Source organism: Apaloderma vittatum, unplaced genomic scaffold (assembly GCF_000703405.1).
Source record: "Apaloderma vittatum isolate BGI_N311 unplaced genomic scaffold, ASM70340v1 scaffold18741, whole genome shotgun sequence".
In the NCBI taxonomy this organism is placed as follows: domain Eukaryota; kingdom Metazoa; phylum Chordata; class Aves; order Trogoniformes; family Trogonidae; genus Apaloderma; species Apaloderma vittatum.
The window spans coordinates 1-20,276 of NW_009700982.1; the positions used below are offsets into that span (position 1 = coordinate 1).

General features: G+C 37.0%; 1 protein-coding gene across 1 annotated transcript in view; it reads left to right on the plus strand.

The window, feature by feature from the left end:
* Window positions 1-1,885: 1,885 nt before the first annotated feature.
* The window catches only part of LOC104281107 (cAMP-specific 3',5'-cyclic phosphodiesterase 4D-like), a gene marked incomplete at its 3' end in the record, with an annotated part of 27,892 nt that continues 9,501 nt past the window's right edge, over window positions 1,886-20,276 (plus strand). The window contains exon 1 of the mRNA XM_009878980.1: window positions 1,886-2,179. Coding sequence (XP_009877282.1) covers window positions 2,115-2,179 — 65 coding nt within the window. The remainder of the gene's footprint in view (window positions 2,180-20,276) is intronic.

The following is a 20,276-nucleotide window of genomic DNA, read 5'->3' on the forward strand; positions in this document are numbered from 1 at the left end:
AATATATTAATATATAATACAATTTATTTCTAGTTATATTTCTAATAACTACAAGTAAGAGGCAGTATCTTGACTGATACGCTTCTGAAAACAAGCCATCCTCAGATGTCTAACGTGTAGCACAGCAGGAGTCCTTGAATATTCCGTTCCAGTATGGTACCATGAAACCTCTTAGTCAAAAGTTTTATTATCTTTTCTTTTGCATTCTTTCAGTGGTGTGGGAATAACGTTGGAAATATTTATCAATAATAAATAATCAGATAAACATAAAAATAAACTTTAGTATGCTAGCTAATCTGTAGTAGCCCAGCACGTCTATTTCACATGATTTTTGTGTTTCTTCATGGCCTGTTCCATCTGTTCAAAAAATAGAAAAGTTTCACAACACGGTGCCTGATTTATGTCCACCTCTACAGACTTGTGACCTGCACACTGCCAGACCCAACTGTTGTTAAAGGTCCCATGACTGTATGACCCTTTGAGCTAAATTTATCATGGATGCTTTTTCCATTCTTTGAGGTTAACTTCTATAATTCCACAAGACCTTTACAAAAGGTCCTGCGTTAACCATTAGGTGATATTTGAAAGATAGGTGGGAGAAAACATGAAGAACAGGGTGCTTAGCAAGAAACCTCATTAACATTCCTTCTGCTGTTGTGGAACAGTTTATATGCAGATGACTGGCAGAAGCCTCCAGGGCAGTTAGGATCTTTTCTCTTGATACACAATGTAGTTGGTAATGCATTTTATTATACTGTTGTAAAATAAAGTGCAAAGGTTCTAGAGAGGGTTATGCACTTTATGCACATTCCTATTTGATGAATTTTTTGATATTTTAATGCATAACCTGCTTATCATGTTTTCCTTCTATTTGCTGAGTCTATATAAATTTTATAAATACAATTTTTAGTGCTTGCTTTCATTATTAACCTAGCTGCACTACTATCAAAATAACATACTGCAACACTTATAAAGACTGTACAAAGGAATGGCTATTATGCATGTAACTACTTGTTGAGCAGTAACTTTGCTCTTTCAGTTTAAAAAATTCCAACACAATTCAGAGCAAATTCAAAACGTATAGTTTAAATGGTATATTCACTATGCAGTTCTCTGCTATTTTTTCCTCTTCTAATGCTGAAATTGCCAAATATGCTTACGCTAATATTGCCTAAAAGAAATTAACTCTCAAACCTTTTATGGTAATTTTCATGGCTAGAAACCATAAATGCAAGTTTGTTTGTACCACATAAACTATTAATTTATTGTAACAGGAAAAGATCTCTTTCTGCAGTACAGTAAAGAGAACGTTAGAGTTCTTTAACTGAGGTATTTTGTCCTTCAGTGATTTATAACAATAGCTGTCTGTATCTGTGTTTGACTTTAAACAGTCAATGAGGAATTTTATTTTTACTCAACTTCAAAAAAAAAGTTTTTCAGACAGGGAATACTTTCAGTTTTGTGAAGTTAGACAACAGTACTTACTGACAGTATCTAGGCAAGGGTTAAGAGAAAAAGAGAGAAAATAATTACGTTTCTAGGTAGGGCTTTTAGTTAACTTGGAATGAAAAATCTTTGTTCCTTTCTTTATTCCACAGAGACTAATTTATCTAGCATGTCTTTAAGTGGAAATTCCCTGCAAACTCACTAGTGTTACTGTAACTTACATTCATCTTTTCATGGGTAATCCACCAGTATTGTTTTTCTTTTTTTAAAAAAAAAATAAAATAAAAATGTGATTGACCTTTAAACCTGTTGTTATCAAACTGCAAGAAAGAGATAGAGACTCTTTTCAGCTGCCTTCATTCCCATGTGACCTGCAGGGAGAATAGATTCAAAATAGGCTAGTTCCTCCCAGGGCAATACAAGACAGAAGAGAAAAGCACTGTCATTTCCGAACAGCACAGTGTTAGAGTAAATTCAGCGTGAAAAAGGAAGGAGTTGCAGCATGTTAGAGTTCTTCCTCCACAGCGTGGATTATTAAAGGAGATGGATTTCAGGGGCTTTAAAAAGAAGAGGATTTTAAAAATGCTTCGAAATGGAGTTCTTTGAGAATGAGCTTTTTAAGGACAACTGATGTTTGACTGATAAAACTACTGAAGGAATTTTTCAAAATGAGCATTGTTATGAAGCCAAGATCCCGATCTACCAGCTCCTTAAGGACTGCCGACACAATGTGGTAATGTGTTTGATTTGTTTCTTTCAAGCTCCCATTCCTATTATGACTCACAGACATGTCCCAAGAAAGTCATAGGCTTTAATTTTGACTTCGTAGATTTTGCATGGTTATTGAAGATGTTCAGCTGCTGAGCTTCACAGTTAATAGGAAGAAACAGTACTATTTAGATTTTTCTTGTACAATACTGTGTGTAGAAATTTTCTAATGACAACTCACTACATATGTTTTTTTAACACATTACATGTATTTTTCCCATTCGGTAGTCAGATTCAGTCTTTGCACTTACAGGTACCTTCTAAAAATCTTCAGGACATTTATTTCAGGAAATAAGTTATAAAATAAAGCTTGCAGTTCTGGAGGCTGGAGGGTAAAATAACGCTATAGTTTGCATGAGCTATTTTGGGATACTTACATGTAGTTTTGCTGCATAAATAGACTGACTGGTAGAGATAAATGTCCTGGGAGGAGAAAGACTTTTTGGTAGCATATGTGAGACTCTGCTGTTTTATGTTCAATGCATTTTCCCTTCTATCAGAGGCTCAGAGGAGTAAAAGCAGCCTGTAATGGTGACCTGTGTATATGATTTTCTTACAGATTTTTTCAGTTAGCAATCAGCAAAACTCCATCTTTTGATTATTTTTTCTTGTAAGAATTTTATGCTTTATATACTGTAACAGGCACCAACAGGACAGGTTTCTATAAGGTATACAAAGTAAACTCCCTCTTCTCTTAATGCCTCCCATGTTTTTTTTCCCCTCCGTGTTTTTTATAAAACCACCATAATTTTAATAAACACAGACTAATTGTTCAGGGCTATATTTGACTGGTATAGAATTATATCTTTTAAAATATAGTCTTTTTTAGAAATAAATGGCTGATATATCCTGTGAGATAGACTATTAAATACATTTCTTTGGAAGGAAATATATCTAGTTAATTGAACATTAGCCTATTAAAAACTTAATGTTTCAAATAGTCTTGGCTCTGAGTTAAAGCCGTGTCAGTACTAACTTTAAAGCAGTCAGTAATTTTTTTACAGTTATCCTTTACTAAAACCATTCTGTAGTAAAAAAAAAGAAGTAACTACACTACTCAAGCTAAAGAGTAGTCCCAGTTGTTCTCAGAAACTGCTAAGAAAGAGTTTTGCTAAAGTACCTGCAGCAAATAGTGGCTCTATATTTTCATTCAAATGTAATAAAGTAATACCATGTTGCTTAAATATATATTTCCAAAGTGTTACACTCTGCAGGGTGTCTCCCAGGTAGTCGGCTAAAACACACACAGCTTAATTATTACATACAACTGTGCAAATAAATCAGTATCTCTCTGATTAGATCTGCCTTGCAATTATTTCTTTTCTGATGGCTTCCATTGATTCTCAAGGGAAAAAAAAAGAAATAATTTCAGAGAGAAAATTCCTCATAGACAACACATGCAGTCTCATTTCTGCCTAAAATACCTGCCTGCCTCCTTTTTGCTGCCGATGCCTTTGGCAACAACACTGGTCTGGTGGGTGAGGATACCCGCTCTGCTAATTGAGAATCAGGACCCCTCTGCTACCTTTCTTTTTGGAAACGCTACCTGAGCTCAGAGGTGGCTCTGGAGGAGCTGACTAGACAAGGTACACGCTGTTTCCCAGCGGTGTGGAGCGAAGCCAGCCAAGCCCTGCTGCAGCCAGAGAGCAGAAAGAAACTGGAGCTCAGAGGGAGGAGAGCAGGGGAGGGAGCCGCTGGCTATACTGAGCTCAGCTCCCAGCTGAGGTGGCAGCTCAGGTCAGCCTGCCCTACCCAAACCCCCCAGAAATGCACATGGTGGACCTGAGCGCCATGTGCTGCATCCAAATTGCCCGCGTTGCTTTGGTTGGTGTTCTTCATTCACCAGACTTGAGGGTCTGTGGGCTTGTCACAGTGGGTCGGCACCACTCCCCACAGTTCTCTAGGGCAGAACAGCAGCACCATAGTCACGCCAAAATACCTAGGGACAGGCGTGAAGTCAGGAGCACTGATGGGTGTTCAGGCAAGGAGATGGGGAGAGCTACAGCATGTAATTCTCCTTTTTTCATCTGTTAATGTAGCAATCCTGCTGTGTGTTGAAGGAATAGAGGTGACTCGGGAGAAGGAGAATATGGGAGATTTTGAGAAGAAAAGCCACAGGACCATTTCTGGGTCCTGGGAGCACAGGCACATGAGCAACAGAGTTGTACTGAAGTGTGGATATCCCTCTTTCAAAGATTGAAGAGAAATGTCCTTGTGCTGCAGTTTCTGATGTGAACAAAGTTGTCCTGAAGAACAGAAACCGGTGTCCCAACACATGGAGACCAGTGAGATGATGAAAGAGACTTAGAGACAAGGCAGAGAAACCTCTGACCTCGGTTCCTTGAAATCTGAGACCTTCTTTCCAAACAATGGATTAGCTTTACCACAGTACTGCGGTAAAAGCACGATCTTCTTTTCAGCATCAATATTATGAAGGATGTCACCCACCGGTAGTGTGTAGAGGTGCACCAACTGGCTTTGAGGAGGTGCAGGGGAGCCCAGGCCGTGCTGAGGCTTCCCCTTGCAAAGCTGTCTCAGTCAGAGCTGGCTGCTGCTTTGTGTGACAGTAGGGTCTGTAGACAAACCTTCTCTTTCTGGTGCTTCTTGGAAGATTTCTCCTGATGTTATGGTGACTGAAGTAAAAGCAAATGGTTGTTATTTGTGCAAAACAAGAAGGTGACTTACTTAAGGATTATTAACTGTAATATCAATACGGCTCAATTACGCCACTCATTCCTATCTTTACTTCAGGATGTGACTGTGAAGTGTGGTGGTGGATCAGAACATTTCTGGGGAATAGTCTAGAAGGGATAAATGATGATACAGACTTTTCAGTGAAGATGATGGATTTGTCTTGTTATTCCTCTCAAGAAATAACAAAGTAGTAAGGAAACTCACTGTAAAGTAACACCTTGACTGAGATATGAGGACATGCATTTAAATGAGAATATAACTGCATTTTGACTATCTACCATTGAACAGTAGAGCAGCAGTGTTCTACAGAAAATGTTTTATTTCTGTTGTGTTTTTTTTCTTTGGAAATGAAGGGAAAGTTTGAACTTGTAAAAAAAAATTCTACTTTGGAGGAAATTAATTAAAATTTTGGATGTTAACTGAGGAACTGATGGCAAGTCAAGCAGCCAGGCTTGTTAGGCAGCAGTACACTGGCTGAAAAAAAGGTGCAGCTGATCAGATTTTAGGACTTTTTTTTTTTTTGTGATGCAAGTGATTAACCCAAAGAACTAATAAGCCTTCAGGAGTATGGTCAGCTTTTTGCCACAATCCTTTCTGTATAGTGTGTGTAGAGTTGATAGTTATCTGTTTACTTCGTGGGTTGGCCTTATTCTGTCATCATTTTTTTGTAGCATATGCCAATCCGGGCTTTCCTGTTTTGTGGCACTCAGGGCTGGCTGATCTGCAAAGGTCACATCCCAGCCTCCCAGTGTCCCTGAGAGCAGAAGCCTTCAATGAGTACATACTATGCGAATACATACTATAGAACAATGCATCTGTTCTTATTTAACTCCATAAGTGCGTGATACTGCTCGTCTGCAATATCATGAACTTCGGTAGATTGGAAATTGCTGAAAGATGTTGTCAGATATGACTTTATCAGTCTGTAATATATTTATAAATAAATGAAACAAAACTGATCTGTTGGATGAACTTTTCATGACTGTACCCTTAATACCTAGATCACAACAGGGATGCTAACAAAGTTTTCTTGAATGGAGACAAGAAAATGCTTGTAGCCTGACATAAATGCATAGTGTTGCTTCTGGGTCAGAAGAGTTGAGACAGAAGAATAAGCTAAGATGAGATCCAGCTGTGCTGACCTGAAGTAGCTACACTGGCTTCCTGATTTAAAGGTACCACAAAACAGACCAGTTCTATGAACATGACGCAGTCTTTAGGTACCCACACCTGGCAGAAAGAAGCTGTGGCTGTATCACACTGCTTAGAGACTGGCCATCCCAAAATAGTTCAGTTCTTTGATTAATTGATTGATAATAAAAGCCTATTGCCAGTATAAAGGTGATTAATATATATAATAAATGTTATTGCGTGAGTCATATACCTCTAGGTTATTGACATTGGACCTATATTTGAAGTAAGTGCTGACTTTCAGACTGGGAATCCCAGTGCTGGAGAGATCAAGAGAAAACCAGGGTATTCCCTGAAGGAGTCTTTGCCTACAGGGCAGAGAGCAACATGTAAATGTAATGTGAATAATAATAACAGCATTCTTACTATTTAGCTGTTGAAGAGTTGAGGGTTTTTTATTCCTGTACTGGATGAATGTTTTTTCCTCTCCAGTATTACGATTGTTTGTGGGAGGCAAGTGCCTGCTGTTATTGCCAATATTGCCTGTCCCCTGTTGCCACAGCTACTGAAGCTACTCTTGAACAAAAGAGGGTTGGGACTTCAGGTAATTTTCAGTTACACTTTTAGTAGTTGAAAATGTTGAATAGGGTCCACTGGAAAGTTCAGTGCAAGCTGCACAGTGTCCAAACCATGAGGATACTGAAGTACTAAATATCACATGCAGAACTGTGGGATTTCTGAATGCTCAGCGAAGCCTGCAAGCTAGCTGTGACCTTTCCTGCATGAAGTCTGACTTTGATGGAATTTATAGTTGTCTTCCTATAGAAAAAGAGGCTTTCATAAGCAGTACGGGCCTCAAATCATGATGACCATAGAAATTTGTGGTGGTACGTGTGCTTGTATTTATTTTTACCAGTGTCAGTGCTAATGAAGAAACCTGCGTAGTCAGCATTTCACTATTTTCCAGAGTATAATATGTTAAACGGTGTTATTTTTACAAAATTAAACAGGAAAAAATACTATTATCTTTAGTCAATTAAGGTTGGAAGTTTGAGGTGATCAACTGTCCCCATGTGTTGCCTGATCTAGCCGACAGGTGGCGTCCCTGGCGGCAGGGAGGCTGGATTAAAATGATCTCTAAGGTCCCTTCCAGCTTAGGCCATTCTATGATTCTATGATTCTATGAACTGTCCTGTTTTCTAATATAAGACATGTCCTACTGGGCCTGACCAATGGCCTACCTAACCTAGTATTCTGTCTTCACCTGCAGCAACAGGAGGACATGAAAGCCTGACTGATTTCTGCAGTCCATTCCCATCATGTTGACCAGCATCTACTAGTGTTGTGTTACGGATGTTATAGGATTTCCCCCCTGCCTGTTCCCTTTAGAGTCCATCTATGGACCTGTTGCCTGTGGTTTTGTGTAAACTCTATTTTGAATTTGCAGATACTGTGTTCAGTGCTCTCAGTGGAGAGAAATACTGGCTTTCAGGGTATGACTCACATCACATATTTTAGATGTCTGCCTCAGGAGGAGCTCTGTTCTTGATGTCACTGATTTTATCAACAAAAGCTCCACTGAATGTAAAAAATACATATAAATGGTATCTAACTTGCATATGGGCACTTGCAGCATGCACATTTAACTAGATTAAATCTTTCTAATGCACTTAACATATGCTGAATGCATACATGAATATTTAGTAGTTGTAGCTTTATTTTGTAATATAAAGGAGAGTATTCATGTAAAACAAGGCAAGTTAGGTACTGAGTATAGTGTTTTGGAACATAGCAGCAAGAATAAACCAGCTACTTAGACTGAAGTTAATACTGGAGAACTTTGTGCTCAAAAGGTAGTCAGTTCACATCTATGAAGTCACTAAGCAGTGACACCACCATTCTAATGGTAGCACAAATGTGTCAGCCTTGTCACTGTGACTCCTATCAGTTTTCATCTGCAGTGAGTTTTAATTCAGACTAGTACGAACTAGAGCATGTTTCTTAAGTCACACTACAAAACACGTAAGTAGATTTTAGCAGTAGATTTTTTTGTTGACCTTGAGGATACTGTGAAGATGTGTGCGTGCATGACCTCAATAGGTACATGATGTGGCTATAGGATTATATGATATATTTTAAATATTTTTTCTTGAATCAAAAATTATGAAACATTTTCAAACCTGTTATGTATAGAAAAAAGACAGAACAGTGCACAGCTTTAGAAGCTAAATGGTATAAGATGATTTTGTTCATGTGACCTCGGTCTTGAAGATTCAAGAAGCACAGAAGGGAGCTCATGACTTAAATTCGTTTCTTCTCCAATTCATTTGCTAGTTTTATAACAGTACCTTATAGTACTATTTAACAGTAGCTATTTAACACTAATACACTAAAAAAAATGAAGCACTAAGTCAAAAATACTTTCCTCTATAGTTATTTAAGAAAATTTTCCACTTCTGTGAAAATGTTAATCATTAGAATAAAGGAAGATTCTTCAGAAGTATGAATGATTGTCTTTTTTTTTTGGTCAAATTCAGCAGAGATCAGATGAAAAATTTAATTTCAGTGGTTTCATTATGTTTTATTTCAATACAATATTTTAAAACTATTGTTCAAATCAACTACTTTAACAAAAGATCATGTCAGATTAGAAAAAAATAGGGGGTTATTTTGATGAAAAAAAAAGTTTTCCTGAAATTTATCTTTAAATTTATAGTAACAATAATTTTGATCCCTGGGTGAAATTTTATTATTTAGTTATCAGCATTTTTAAGGTATTCCTGTATGTAATTATATAAGACCCTACAAAAAAATAACCCTGTAACATATATCCCTAACACATTTCAAAGAAAGAAGGTCATAGATGCTACCTACACTGGTGCAGTGTAAGACAACACACAGCAAAGATTTACGAATTGGTGCCAGCTGTGCTGCCCTGGGAGCTGGTGGAATGATGCTGTACCAAGTCCAGTTAGCCCTCCACTACGGTGGTGTAGTTACCCTGCTTTCTGAACCCTAATGACTAATTCTATGTGGTGTCATACCATATCTCATAGCTGCTGCCAGCACCCACCCATAAAAACATCAGGACAGAATCCAGCAAGCATTTTTAGAAAATTCTTTCCAAGAGGTATATATATAGAAAAACCAGCCAGTCACTACAAAGGGTTCTTGGTTGCTGCTGCCCTGAAGCATCGCCTATATGAGATCAGTTACGTAAAGGTCATCTTTCTTCTTAGGGCTTTCTATTTGTAATCACTCCTATTGTCTCAGAAATTTCCATATTTAGTTATTTCAAGCTTGTTAGCTGTGCTGTCATTTGACCTGTGATGTTTCCTCAGCCAAGATTTGTTTTTCCTCTTGTCATATCCCTATACATTTGCCTTATGATCTGGGCTCCAGCTCTGTTGCTAGTTTACTTTTACTTCCCCCCTTTTTTCTTTTGCACTTTTTCTGTCCTTCTTATTCACATTTAAATCTTCCTTTCCTATGGAGTTTGAAATAGCCTTCCTCATTTGAATGTCAAGAAAATTTGCCTTTGAGAGACTGCAACAAAACAGTTATTTTCATAATGTTAACTTCATTTCATTAAAAAAGCCTTCACTTGGTTTCAGTTTTTGCCTTCAAAACTTCCAAATATAAAATATGTATTTATACACCGAAAACTGAGGAATCACGTAATTGCTATTGCAGTTTTCATCCTTTCTTGTTCAACCTCTTGTACACCGTTTGACACCCTTATTGCTGTATTGGAAATCCAGTTATGCTCTAAACAACTTAATCCTTTTAGTTGATTTGCACTTAAGATGTGTGATGCCCATGGATTTGGACAAGTGTCCTTTTGGGGACATGTATAATACTGTAACTTGCAGTTTCCTCTTTTATATTTTCCAAGTGTGTCCAAATTATATTTCGTCATATTTAATGTGAAAAGCCACAGCGTGGTAAAGCTTTTGCTCCTTATGGTGTATACGACCAGATGAAGTGCAGTCTTAACAGTTCGTTTGTAGTCTTACTGCTGTCATCTCCTGTACACATCCTAAGGTCTATCTGAGTTAAATTGTATTTGTAAATACTATTTTCTTTTCCCATCCTAATTTTTATTCCAGTTAATGTTTTTTATTTATAAAAATGCGTCTGGTTCTATTATTTTCCACTTGGCATCATTCTAGTAAATTTTATATAAACCCAAGCCTTATGGCTTTGTGAAATTCTCAGATGTCACATTTAAAAATAAAAGATATAATGATGACACAGAGTTTAAATTTGAATGCAAAGGTTCGGAAAATAAGAGATGAGGAAAAAAATCCGTTATTTGTTTTTAAAATCTCACCATTTTAAAGGCAATCTCATCACCTTGTACAGTTAATAGAGGAAATGGTGTAGGAAGGGCTGTTCAGAACATCAGGAGTAGCATCCTAACATAGGCAGGTGTTCCCAGCTTTCCTCTGAACTCTCTCCCCAAGGACTGCTGGGGAACCTATCCTCCACGTTCAGACATCTGTGCAAATCTATGCTGTAATCTTCCCTGTGTGAACTATAAACAAACTTGTTTTCAAGTTTTGCCAAGTGATCTTGGCAATGTTTTTAGAAAACAAAGAACGTATTTTTGTATTGTGTATTTTCTTCTTATTCTTGATTCATGTATTTATTTGCTTTCCATGCTTTGCATAAAGATAGTGTGATAATGCCTTTATCTGCTGGGGTTACAACATACATAGGAAAAAGGAAATACGGAGGAAGGACATCTGATAGACTGAAATGCCATTTCACAAACACTGGATAGACCTTGTCCAATTCCTGTGTACAGTTTTTCATCACTTTTATTCTGTCAAGTCTGAAACTGCATTACAAATTTGTCAGCAGATATAGCCTGCTGCAGACACAAATATGATGAAGTAAAGATGAATAGTTAAAATTCAGTGGGCCTGCACTTGCAGTGAGAGCATGACATCACTATTTAAGCTATCTCTGAGAGCCTCAGTAATGGTAAAATGGAACAAGTTCACTTATGACAAATGAAAACACAACAAATGAAACTGTCAAGTTGCAAAATAACAGCAGTAACATCAGTAGATCTGCTGGTAGATGTTCTGGTTATACTCATCAGCTGACATTTTTCAGTAGTGGAGGCCATATTAGTCTGTTGTTGCTGTTCTTGCATACTTTTTTGGCTACTGAAAAGATGCACACACAGAGTTACACTAAGGAGGTCAGTAATGGAAAGGGGAAGAAAACACCATATGTTCTTTCAGACTGGAAATGACACTAAGGTCCTGAAGGGATCCCTTGTTGATGCTGGAGAACCAAGGCCCCTTTTCTACCCTCTTCCATTGTAACACAAACTTTTGTCTAAACATGTTCAGTGATGTGAAGGCAATTAAAAATGTACAAAGGCCTGCTCCACTTGAGCATGCTTCTGTAAAGTACAGCTTGAAAGCTGTTTGTAGGCAGCTAGGCTGAAAGAGACATTTAGGGTGACGTTGCTAGGGATTCCAAATAAGTTTCACACTTTCTTTATGTCTCCTTCACTGTCACATTACTTTGGTTATGTAAAAACAGTACTGAATTTTGAAGTTGAAATATCGTATAATTCTATAGTAATTTAATTTCCAACTATTCTTATTATCTCTTGCTAGTTATTCAACCACCTAGATGTTGAACTATCCATGCAATAAAGACTGCTGTTTCAGATAGACTCTGCTCTGGCCAAGCGTCTTGTTTCTTGGGAACAAATCTTCTGTTCATTTAAATGGAAGAAATTCTATACCATAAATTAAGTAAATACTTATTTACAGCAACAGACAATTGGGTTTGGATAGCTTTTCCTTCCTGGTGCATGTTCTGGCTCACTCCTTTCTTCACTAAATCTCTCTGGATCTATTTACCCTTTAATACCCACTGTTTCACAATTTATTTTTTTTAAGGATTTTGAAAAAGTCAAACCAGACTTGATTGTATTCTTCCTAGAAAACGAGGCTGAAAAGAGGAATTGGGTGTGTGTCAGGAACTGTTGTGATTTGTTTCTCTTCAGAGTGAAAAACAATGATGTTTCCCTGACTTCTTTTTGGTCGTTATTCTACAGTATAAACTGCCACAGGAATCAGATAATGAGATAGTGTACGCCTTTGACAAGTAAAAAAACATTCTGCTTAAGTCGTTATGGCTGCTCTTTGGTTTACGTCTTGCTTAGTGAGCATTTTTGGCTGTTTTGTCCACAAAATATTTAGTACTGTAAATCCACTTTTAGATCACCTTTCATAATTTTCAGTTCTTTTCTTGTGCTTTAGGAAACAGGTTTTTAAAATTTGAAATCTACCATTTCCCTCCTCATCAGCTCATGATACACCAAAACTTACGCTGTAAATATCCTCTCCCCAAAAACGTTTCAGTATTACTGCTCATTGTTCAGTGCCCATTTCAACAGTAACTCTACTAGCTCTGGAAGACAGCATCCAAAGACCTGACTGGATTATTAACTTCTTCCCTTCTTTATTATGTTTAAGTCCTGTTTTGAGGCTTTTATCTGCCTTAGGTTGCTAGCAGTTCGAAATGTACTGATAAGCTTTGTAAGAGGAAGGAATCAGTGATTCAGAACCAGAGGACAGTAGAGTTGTTTACCAGGCTGTTACTGCTGTTGCCTGTTTTCACAGGAAATCCTTGTGATATCAGTCTTTCATTTGTACCCACTTTTAGAGGAAATCTGACAAGGATCAGGGAGTAAGAGGAAAAAAATTCAACATCCAGGTGGAAATAGACACAGCAAAAGGAATCTTTTACAAGTTTATTTATTTTATTTATTTTTTTTTAAAAGAAGGCATGGTAAGGAATGCATGGATCAAAGCCAGTGAGACCCCTGTTTCAAACCTTGCTGATAATCAATGTTAGGCAGTACAACTGCATAATTAGTTTTTAAGTTCAGCCTATTTTGTGTCAGTTCTCAAGCATATTGTTCATATGCCCTTCATTTAATGAGCCTGAAAATGATGCTGGCTGGCTCAGTGATATTGAAGCCTGTGGCCTTTCCAGCCTAGTCTGCAAAAGCCTATTTTCTGATTTACCCTCCTTGTAACACTGGCCAAACCAGTGTCTGGTTTGGTCTTTGTTTTAATGTCCCTCTTGTCCCATGATAGTCGTCTCAGTGCTGTCTGCTCTGAATTCCATAGACTCATGCTTCCCTAGGTTTCAGGATGATCAAAATGAGTGTTTAGGTTCAATGTAATGTAAGGGCCATGACTTTTGAGAAAATATATAAAGTGGCTCAGTTGACATTGGCACAGGCAATTCTTTGCTTGATAACACTATGATCAGTGACTTAATTGCTGACGTATGCTTTCTATTTTTTAAGGGCCAGAGATCTGAGCTGGAAAATGCTAGGAACTAAGTGATGGCAGCAGCCTTCCTTCATAAAGCCTTCATGCTTGTGGCAACTCAATTGCCACAGTCACCCATTAAAAGGATTTTATCTTTCAGGACTATGTTCCTCTCGGTACTAGCCAGTTTATAACTGGTGTGCTTGCTGTTATGCACATGCACAGTTAGCCCTTCCAAATGAATCTGACTTTCAGCTCTGGAGGTCTATGTTTCCATGAAGTCCTTACTCATATTCATCAGCAGTGCCATCGTTTGTCTTTGATTCACAAATACTGATTACATTTGCATTTTTGGCAAGCAGGGCATTCACTGCTGTGAAGCAATGATTTTTCTTCTTGGAATTTCCATTCTTGGAAAAGGCTGGAAATGAATAACTAGGAAATTACATTTTGTAAAGCCATCACAGCTTTTCATCTTGTCCAAATAGCTCATCCACCTTGGAAATGCATTTTCCCCTGTGTCAGTAAGATGACCTTATGACTTTGTCACTGATACTGTGCGTTTGAAACTTTCTCACAATTATTTATTTCAACAGTAAAATATGACTTTATGCTATCTGTATCATTACATGGTTTTAGATAGGTGGGAAGCATGTATTTTTCAGTTCTATTAACTCTTCAGAGCATTTTGCTTAATCACCTAAAATTGATTTATTTCCTAATCAGGAGTTATTTTCTTACTGATCACCAGTACTAGAAGTAGCAGTCCTGTATAATTCCTCGTAATTGAAAGCAAAACATTGTAACTATTAAGATAGTCTAGCCGCTCTCTCTGCCTTCTCCAATTACTCTGTTTCAGATTCTGATCGTGGTAATATTTGAGATTTTGCTTCAAAAAGGAGATTTTATTTTAATTAAAATACTCATTGACAATTAGAAATCAAGAATGACAAAATGAATAAAAAGTTGCTTTCCAGTAACTTTCCAGATACTTTTAAAATTCTTTGGAAGATACTATTGAAAGACAATAATAAAATGATAATATCAATTAAAAATCCACTGCACTTTTTTTTTAACAGCAGAAGAAAATCAAGGGGGTAGTAGCTCTTTCAGTGTACTTTTGCTCATGAGCACATCCATTTATTCAGTCTTTCATGAAAAGTATTGGGAAACAGAATTTTATTTGCTAGAGACGTTTATGTTCTGAAAAGCATGAGTTTGCAGGACAAGGAACCTTTGTTTTATTTCCTCCCCCTCCTCCACACACATGTCCAGTCCTTTCCACCTTTGCTGCTCTTTCATTCCAAGTGTGTGAATATTCTCTGTCATGTTGTGGGTTTTATCGTAATAATCCTGAGGAACAACAGACCTCTGAACCTCCCTAACATTGCTATACTATCTCTGTGTAGCTCAGGTCCACCACCTAGTTTCAGAGTTACCTCCTTATTCTTTCAATGTTAAATTAGCCTCAGACATTGTATTCACTGAAGCAAAAGAAAAGGCCTCATTCCCTGAAATGTAGCTCTGCAAAGTCAGATCTTGTGCAATATTCTTTACTGTGGCTGCTTGGAAAATAAATTAAATCCAGTTTCCCATAAAGGATGGAACTCAGAGGCAATCACAAATATTACTGTGTAACATAATAGTTCATGAAGACCAAAATATTCCCCTTATTAGTTGTTTCACTTTCTCAGATGTCATGGAATTGTATGAACTTTAATATTTGAAGTATAAGCAGATATTTTCCCTCCATTCTTCTCTATTTTTAATACTTCTTGAGGATTTGGTTTTGTTGTAATCAAATGCTTCATATCTCAAGCATCCTTGTAGAAATCTCTGAAATTGTATGAATGCATGTATATTCTGAAGATTTATGCTTTCTGTTTGTCAGTTGCACTCGTATGTTGGCACTTAAGTTTATTAGTGAAAACTGTGATGGTATTTCAACATGCTATTTCATTCACGCATTAAAGAGGTCAGATATAAACAAGTTTCTGTCTTTGTTTTGTTAACTTCTAACACTCAAAGGAAAAAATCAAATAAGAAAACAGTACACACCCCTGCTCAGTTGTCTGTCCTGTTTAATAGCATGTCTTTCTCATGGATGAGCAGGTTCTCATCTGTTGGCAAAGAGCCATGGCTGGAAGGATTGAAAAAAAAAAATACAGGAAAATTTGTGCTATTAAGATTTCCTTAAGGCACAACTACAAGATTCCTAGGAGGAGATGATCGCTTTCCTGCTGTCCTGGCAGGGCTGTAGATGAGGCTGTAAGCACGTATTTGGCCTTTGTCAGGTGTTTCTCCTTTAAATCTCAGTAATGTTTCAGCTACTGCAATAACTACTCTTGTTTAATTAGCTTTTTTAAATTCTATCGTCCTTTTTTTTGGTTCTGGAAAAAAATAAAATCACATTCTGCCTAGAAGAATTCATGTTTTCCTGTGTCTTATAGAAATACAGTACAGAGTGGACAGAAAATAAAAAGCACATTTTAAAAAGTATCTGACCTGCTTCTCTCCTGCAGTGAAAAATAATTTTGGTGAAGACTTTTTTCTCCTGTTTTTTTTCCTTAGGTTTTTTTTATGTTGTGGGTTTGTTTTTTTGGTTTAGGTTGTGGGGTACTTTTTGTCATTGTTCCATCCATTTGCTTTCAAATGGTCTAATATCTTCTTCCATGACATTTTTAATGACAAGAATCTCTTGAAAAGTAAATGTAGCAAAATGAGTAAATAAGGAAGTCCTTATTTTCTTATGTGATTCCTGTTCCTTCACATTGTTTCCTGTGAGGGAAAACAGTAAAATGTCTAAATTTCTTTTTTCCTACCCATGTCTACTTTTGGTAGGTTCTTAAAAAGCAGTATTTCCGATATTGCTACTGCTTTTACTGCTATTCCCAGTAATATATTGGTTTGTTTGGTTGTGTTTTTGTTGTTTTGTTTTGTTTTTTTTTAATGGGAACTCTTGGCAATTTACAAAGCACCCATTTTGCAGGTAGGGAAACAGAAGGACAAAAGCGGATAAAATGATTCATTCAGGATGACTCATGCAGTGAAAGAACAGGTTTTTGTATCCTCTTATCCTACTTCATGCCTGCAAAACAAAAGAATGAAACAAAGGATTTCCTGATCGCTTATGTAGTAAAATAGGATTGTCCCTATCTCAGCTGCCTGGGGGCCCCCATATCTGCTTAGTTTCTGCTTGAGAGCCAAATACTGGCTGTGAATTCTGCTCCAGGATTGTGGGCTAAACACTGTGACCCTCGGTGCATCTGTAATGGTGCCAGCTAAGGAGGGCACAGAACCACACGGCCATGTGTGCAATCACCGTAGCAGGGCTTTGGACACGTAAGTTGGATTTTGCAGACAAGAACTGCTTGAAAAGTACTTTTCATCTGGCCAAATTGTTGATTCTCCCGGGAACACTTCACAGGATGAAATAACCACGTGTCGGGTGAAAATACCTGAAGACAAAGCTTGTTCCGAAACAACGTTACAGTGACATTTTTTCAGCTGTGAGGACTGATGCTAGATGCTGACATTTCTCCTTTTTGCCCTCTTGGATTGCATGTTTTGTAACATGTCCAGAGTGATATAATCACCTCCTTGGCGCCAGCAATTATGGCATGTCCTGTCCCAGTTTGAGTGATGACATCGTTATCAAGAAAATAGACTTTTGGAATCAAGTTGCCAGACAGCTTTTTTGCACAAAATAAAATAAATCATACACAATTTTTCCTGAAAATGGGAAATGATTTAATCCAAAAGATACTCTTATGCATTTGATTTATTTTGGGTTTTCCTATTTGTAATCATCAACAGTATGGCATTTTAACCATTTTATCCTAAGAAACTGTAGTTCGGCCAAACTTTCCGGTGCTTTTGGTAGTTTAAACATGTAATCCTTTGGTGTTGGAGCGAGGGCTTGCAGAAGGGGTGAGGAAAGGCAGTATGTTTGCCTGATGGAGAATGGCAGCACAAGAGTGGTTCCAGCAAGAAGGATGGCTGACGGAAGAGCAGAGCAGTAAGACATCGGTCTGCTCACCTCCCATATTCTTAATGCAAACTTTCTCTGGAGTTGGTTTCTGTTTACGGGTAACTCTAACTGATGAGAAAAACCTGAGCTGTCCTAGAAGGTATTTATAGTTCTATAGTTACATATTTCTGTGTGGGGCAGGCTGAATTGTTGTATTTTAGTAATACAGGTATTTCTTTCTCAGGAGAATGTTTGTGGTTTTTTGTCATACAGTGATTTTTAACAGCTTTGGCTTGTGAGATCACTCACATTTAATATTTTTTTCTTTTTTTTGGATCTTGTTTCAACTCACTACATAAAATCTGCTTCCAAGTTTGTTTAATACTGGAAAAAATGCTTTGTTACCAGTAAGAACCTAAACTGGTATTTCTATTACTGTATCTCTCCACAGAGAAAAACTCATTTCTTTGGTGAGACATGCTTAGCATAGCTCTGTGTGAGGCATTTGAAAACTGTAGCAGCTAGTGTTTTGGTTTTTTCTAGCTATTTGGTGAATAGTTCTTGAGAACTCACAGACTCCTGCTCATTTAGATATTTTACCAAATAAGAGTTGCAGAATAAGTATAGTAATTTTACACCTCATAATATTATCTTTATTTTGCTAATAGTTAAAACACTATATTTGTATCTTTATAGCTTTTGCTTTATAGCTTTTGATTTCAGACTCCAATGGTCCTGTGCACAATAGGGATTTTACAGTAACTAATAGAAACTTCGTAGATGATATAAGAACCACAAGTGACTTAAGTGAGAGCATGCTCAATAGTTAATCCTAGTGAGACTATAAATTAGATGTTTCTATGACCTTGAAGCCTGCAGAAGATGAGGTTAATCAAACGTATTATAACCGAAATGGAAGGTGCACTTGTTAATCTCTACTAAACATTAGAAAGCAAAACTGCAACACTGCATTTGAAGTTTGACATTTCTAATAGACAGACACCGTAAATAGCTGTTGATAGTGCTACAGTAGGCCAAGAAAGAAAATTGGAGAAAAACAAGGGCAAATTCAAGAACTTAGACGTATTAGAACATCTCTCCATCATATGCACAGACGCATCCACAGTAAACTTATATCCACATTATTAAGATTGGAACGGCAAGCACAAAAGTAAATGCCAACATTACAGTTGACCTAGGAACCTAAGTTTATTCCTGTGCATAAATAATTTGATAAAGACTTTACGGATATGATTCCATATTGCTTTTACTTCACTGACTGCACAAAGTGAATGCAACTCAATTCATGACTTATTTGATATTCTATTATTTTCTTTCCGCTCATTATATGGCCACATGCTTTATTGACAACTTGCCATTCAGATTTATCGGAAAGGAAGTTACAGTGATTTCATTAGCTCTTCTTGGTGTTCATTACTGTGATACCTTGCTACTTCTCAGAGACGATTAAATTATTTTGCATATAACCTATGTGATATGAGGAAGTATTTTCATCCTTACTTAACGTAAGCAGAATTAAAACACAGAGCTTACAGTGAGAGTATTCCCTAAATCGAGTATTCAAAAATGAGATGTCTAAGGCTTCAGATTTTTGATCTGCTTGTCATAGAATGACTCATACAGTCAAAGCATAGTTTTCATGAAAGGGTGAGAGAATCACAGAATCACAGAATCACAGAATGTTAAGGGTTGGAAGGGACCTCAAAAGATCATAGAATGCTGATAAACTGGAGAAGTATCACTTCAGTTTTCTTCTTCTTATTGTCTTTCTTTCACATTCACTTTTGGCCACTACTGGAGACGGAATAGTGGACATAATAGACCTTTGATCCATCCAGTAGCTGCTCAGATGTTCTAAATTAAACTATATTTATAAGTTCTGATGCCTACATGTCTCAAGCAACAACCTTTCAGAGCAGATGCCTCAAGAATCAGAAACATGTAATTATGACAAAGTTGCTGTAAGAAACTAGTTCAGTATCAGGTGCTCTTCAGCTTGTGCAAAAATTATTTCCAGTTCCAGATGCTAAAAGTGCTTTTACCTTTCTGTAGTTCTTTGCCTGATTCAGTACCCACCTTCTACAGCAAATGAGACAAATACCCTACTGACAGGGGCTTGTTCCTCAGAGCCCACTTAGACCCCAAGCAAGACAGAAGATTTAAAAAAAAAATAATATAGTATCACTGAGTATTTTTTTAATAATATAGATATGAGTTGACTGACTTAAGGTTGGTGTAAGCTTGTAACTTTTTGAAATCTCTGAAGATGTTAATGGAATCAGCCAAAAAGAGCGTTTTGTAGACACTTAGCTAAATTCCACTTCTCTGCTACAAAATACGAATCGCTAGAATATCACAAAACAATTTCCATATTTTTTTAAATATGAAAAATATACACATTTCTTTGTCTCTTTCTCATCAATAGTTGACCTGTTTTCCTTCAAAAAAAAATTGGAAGGAAAATTTCATCACCACTGGACAGAATTTAGTAATGGTAAAAAGAAAACGTAATATTATAATATTATATTACATATTACATAATAATATTACATATTATAATGTGTAGTGTCATGCAGCCCTCTTGGGTAATGTTATTAGATGCAATAATAATATAGTATTAAAATAATTAATAAAAATCAAGAAAAATAAGACCCAAGTAATCCTGAATTGTAGATTATATTTTGTTTTGGACTAGTGATGTAGTGATGAGAATTATCTTTCTTGACGTACCAGGTACTCAGTGAATGTGCCTAGGGTCTGCAATCAGTTTAAAATAAAATACTGTATGAGGGCACACGCTTAAGGTATTTCAGTCTCAGCACCTTTCCAAGCTAAGATCCTGACCTTTCTGTTTCACTTTAAAGGTTGTTCCTTGCATGTGGCAAAGCTGTAGTGGACCTTGATACATTTGGTAGAAGTGTATGGAAGCAACT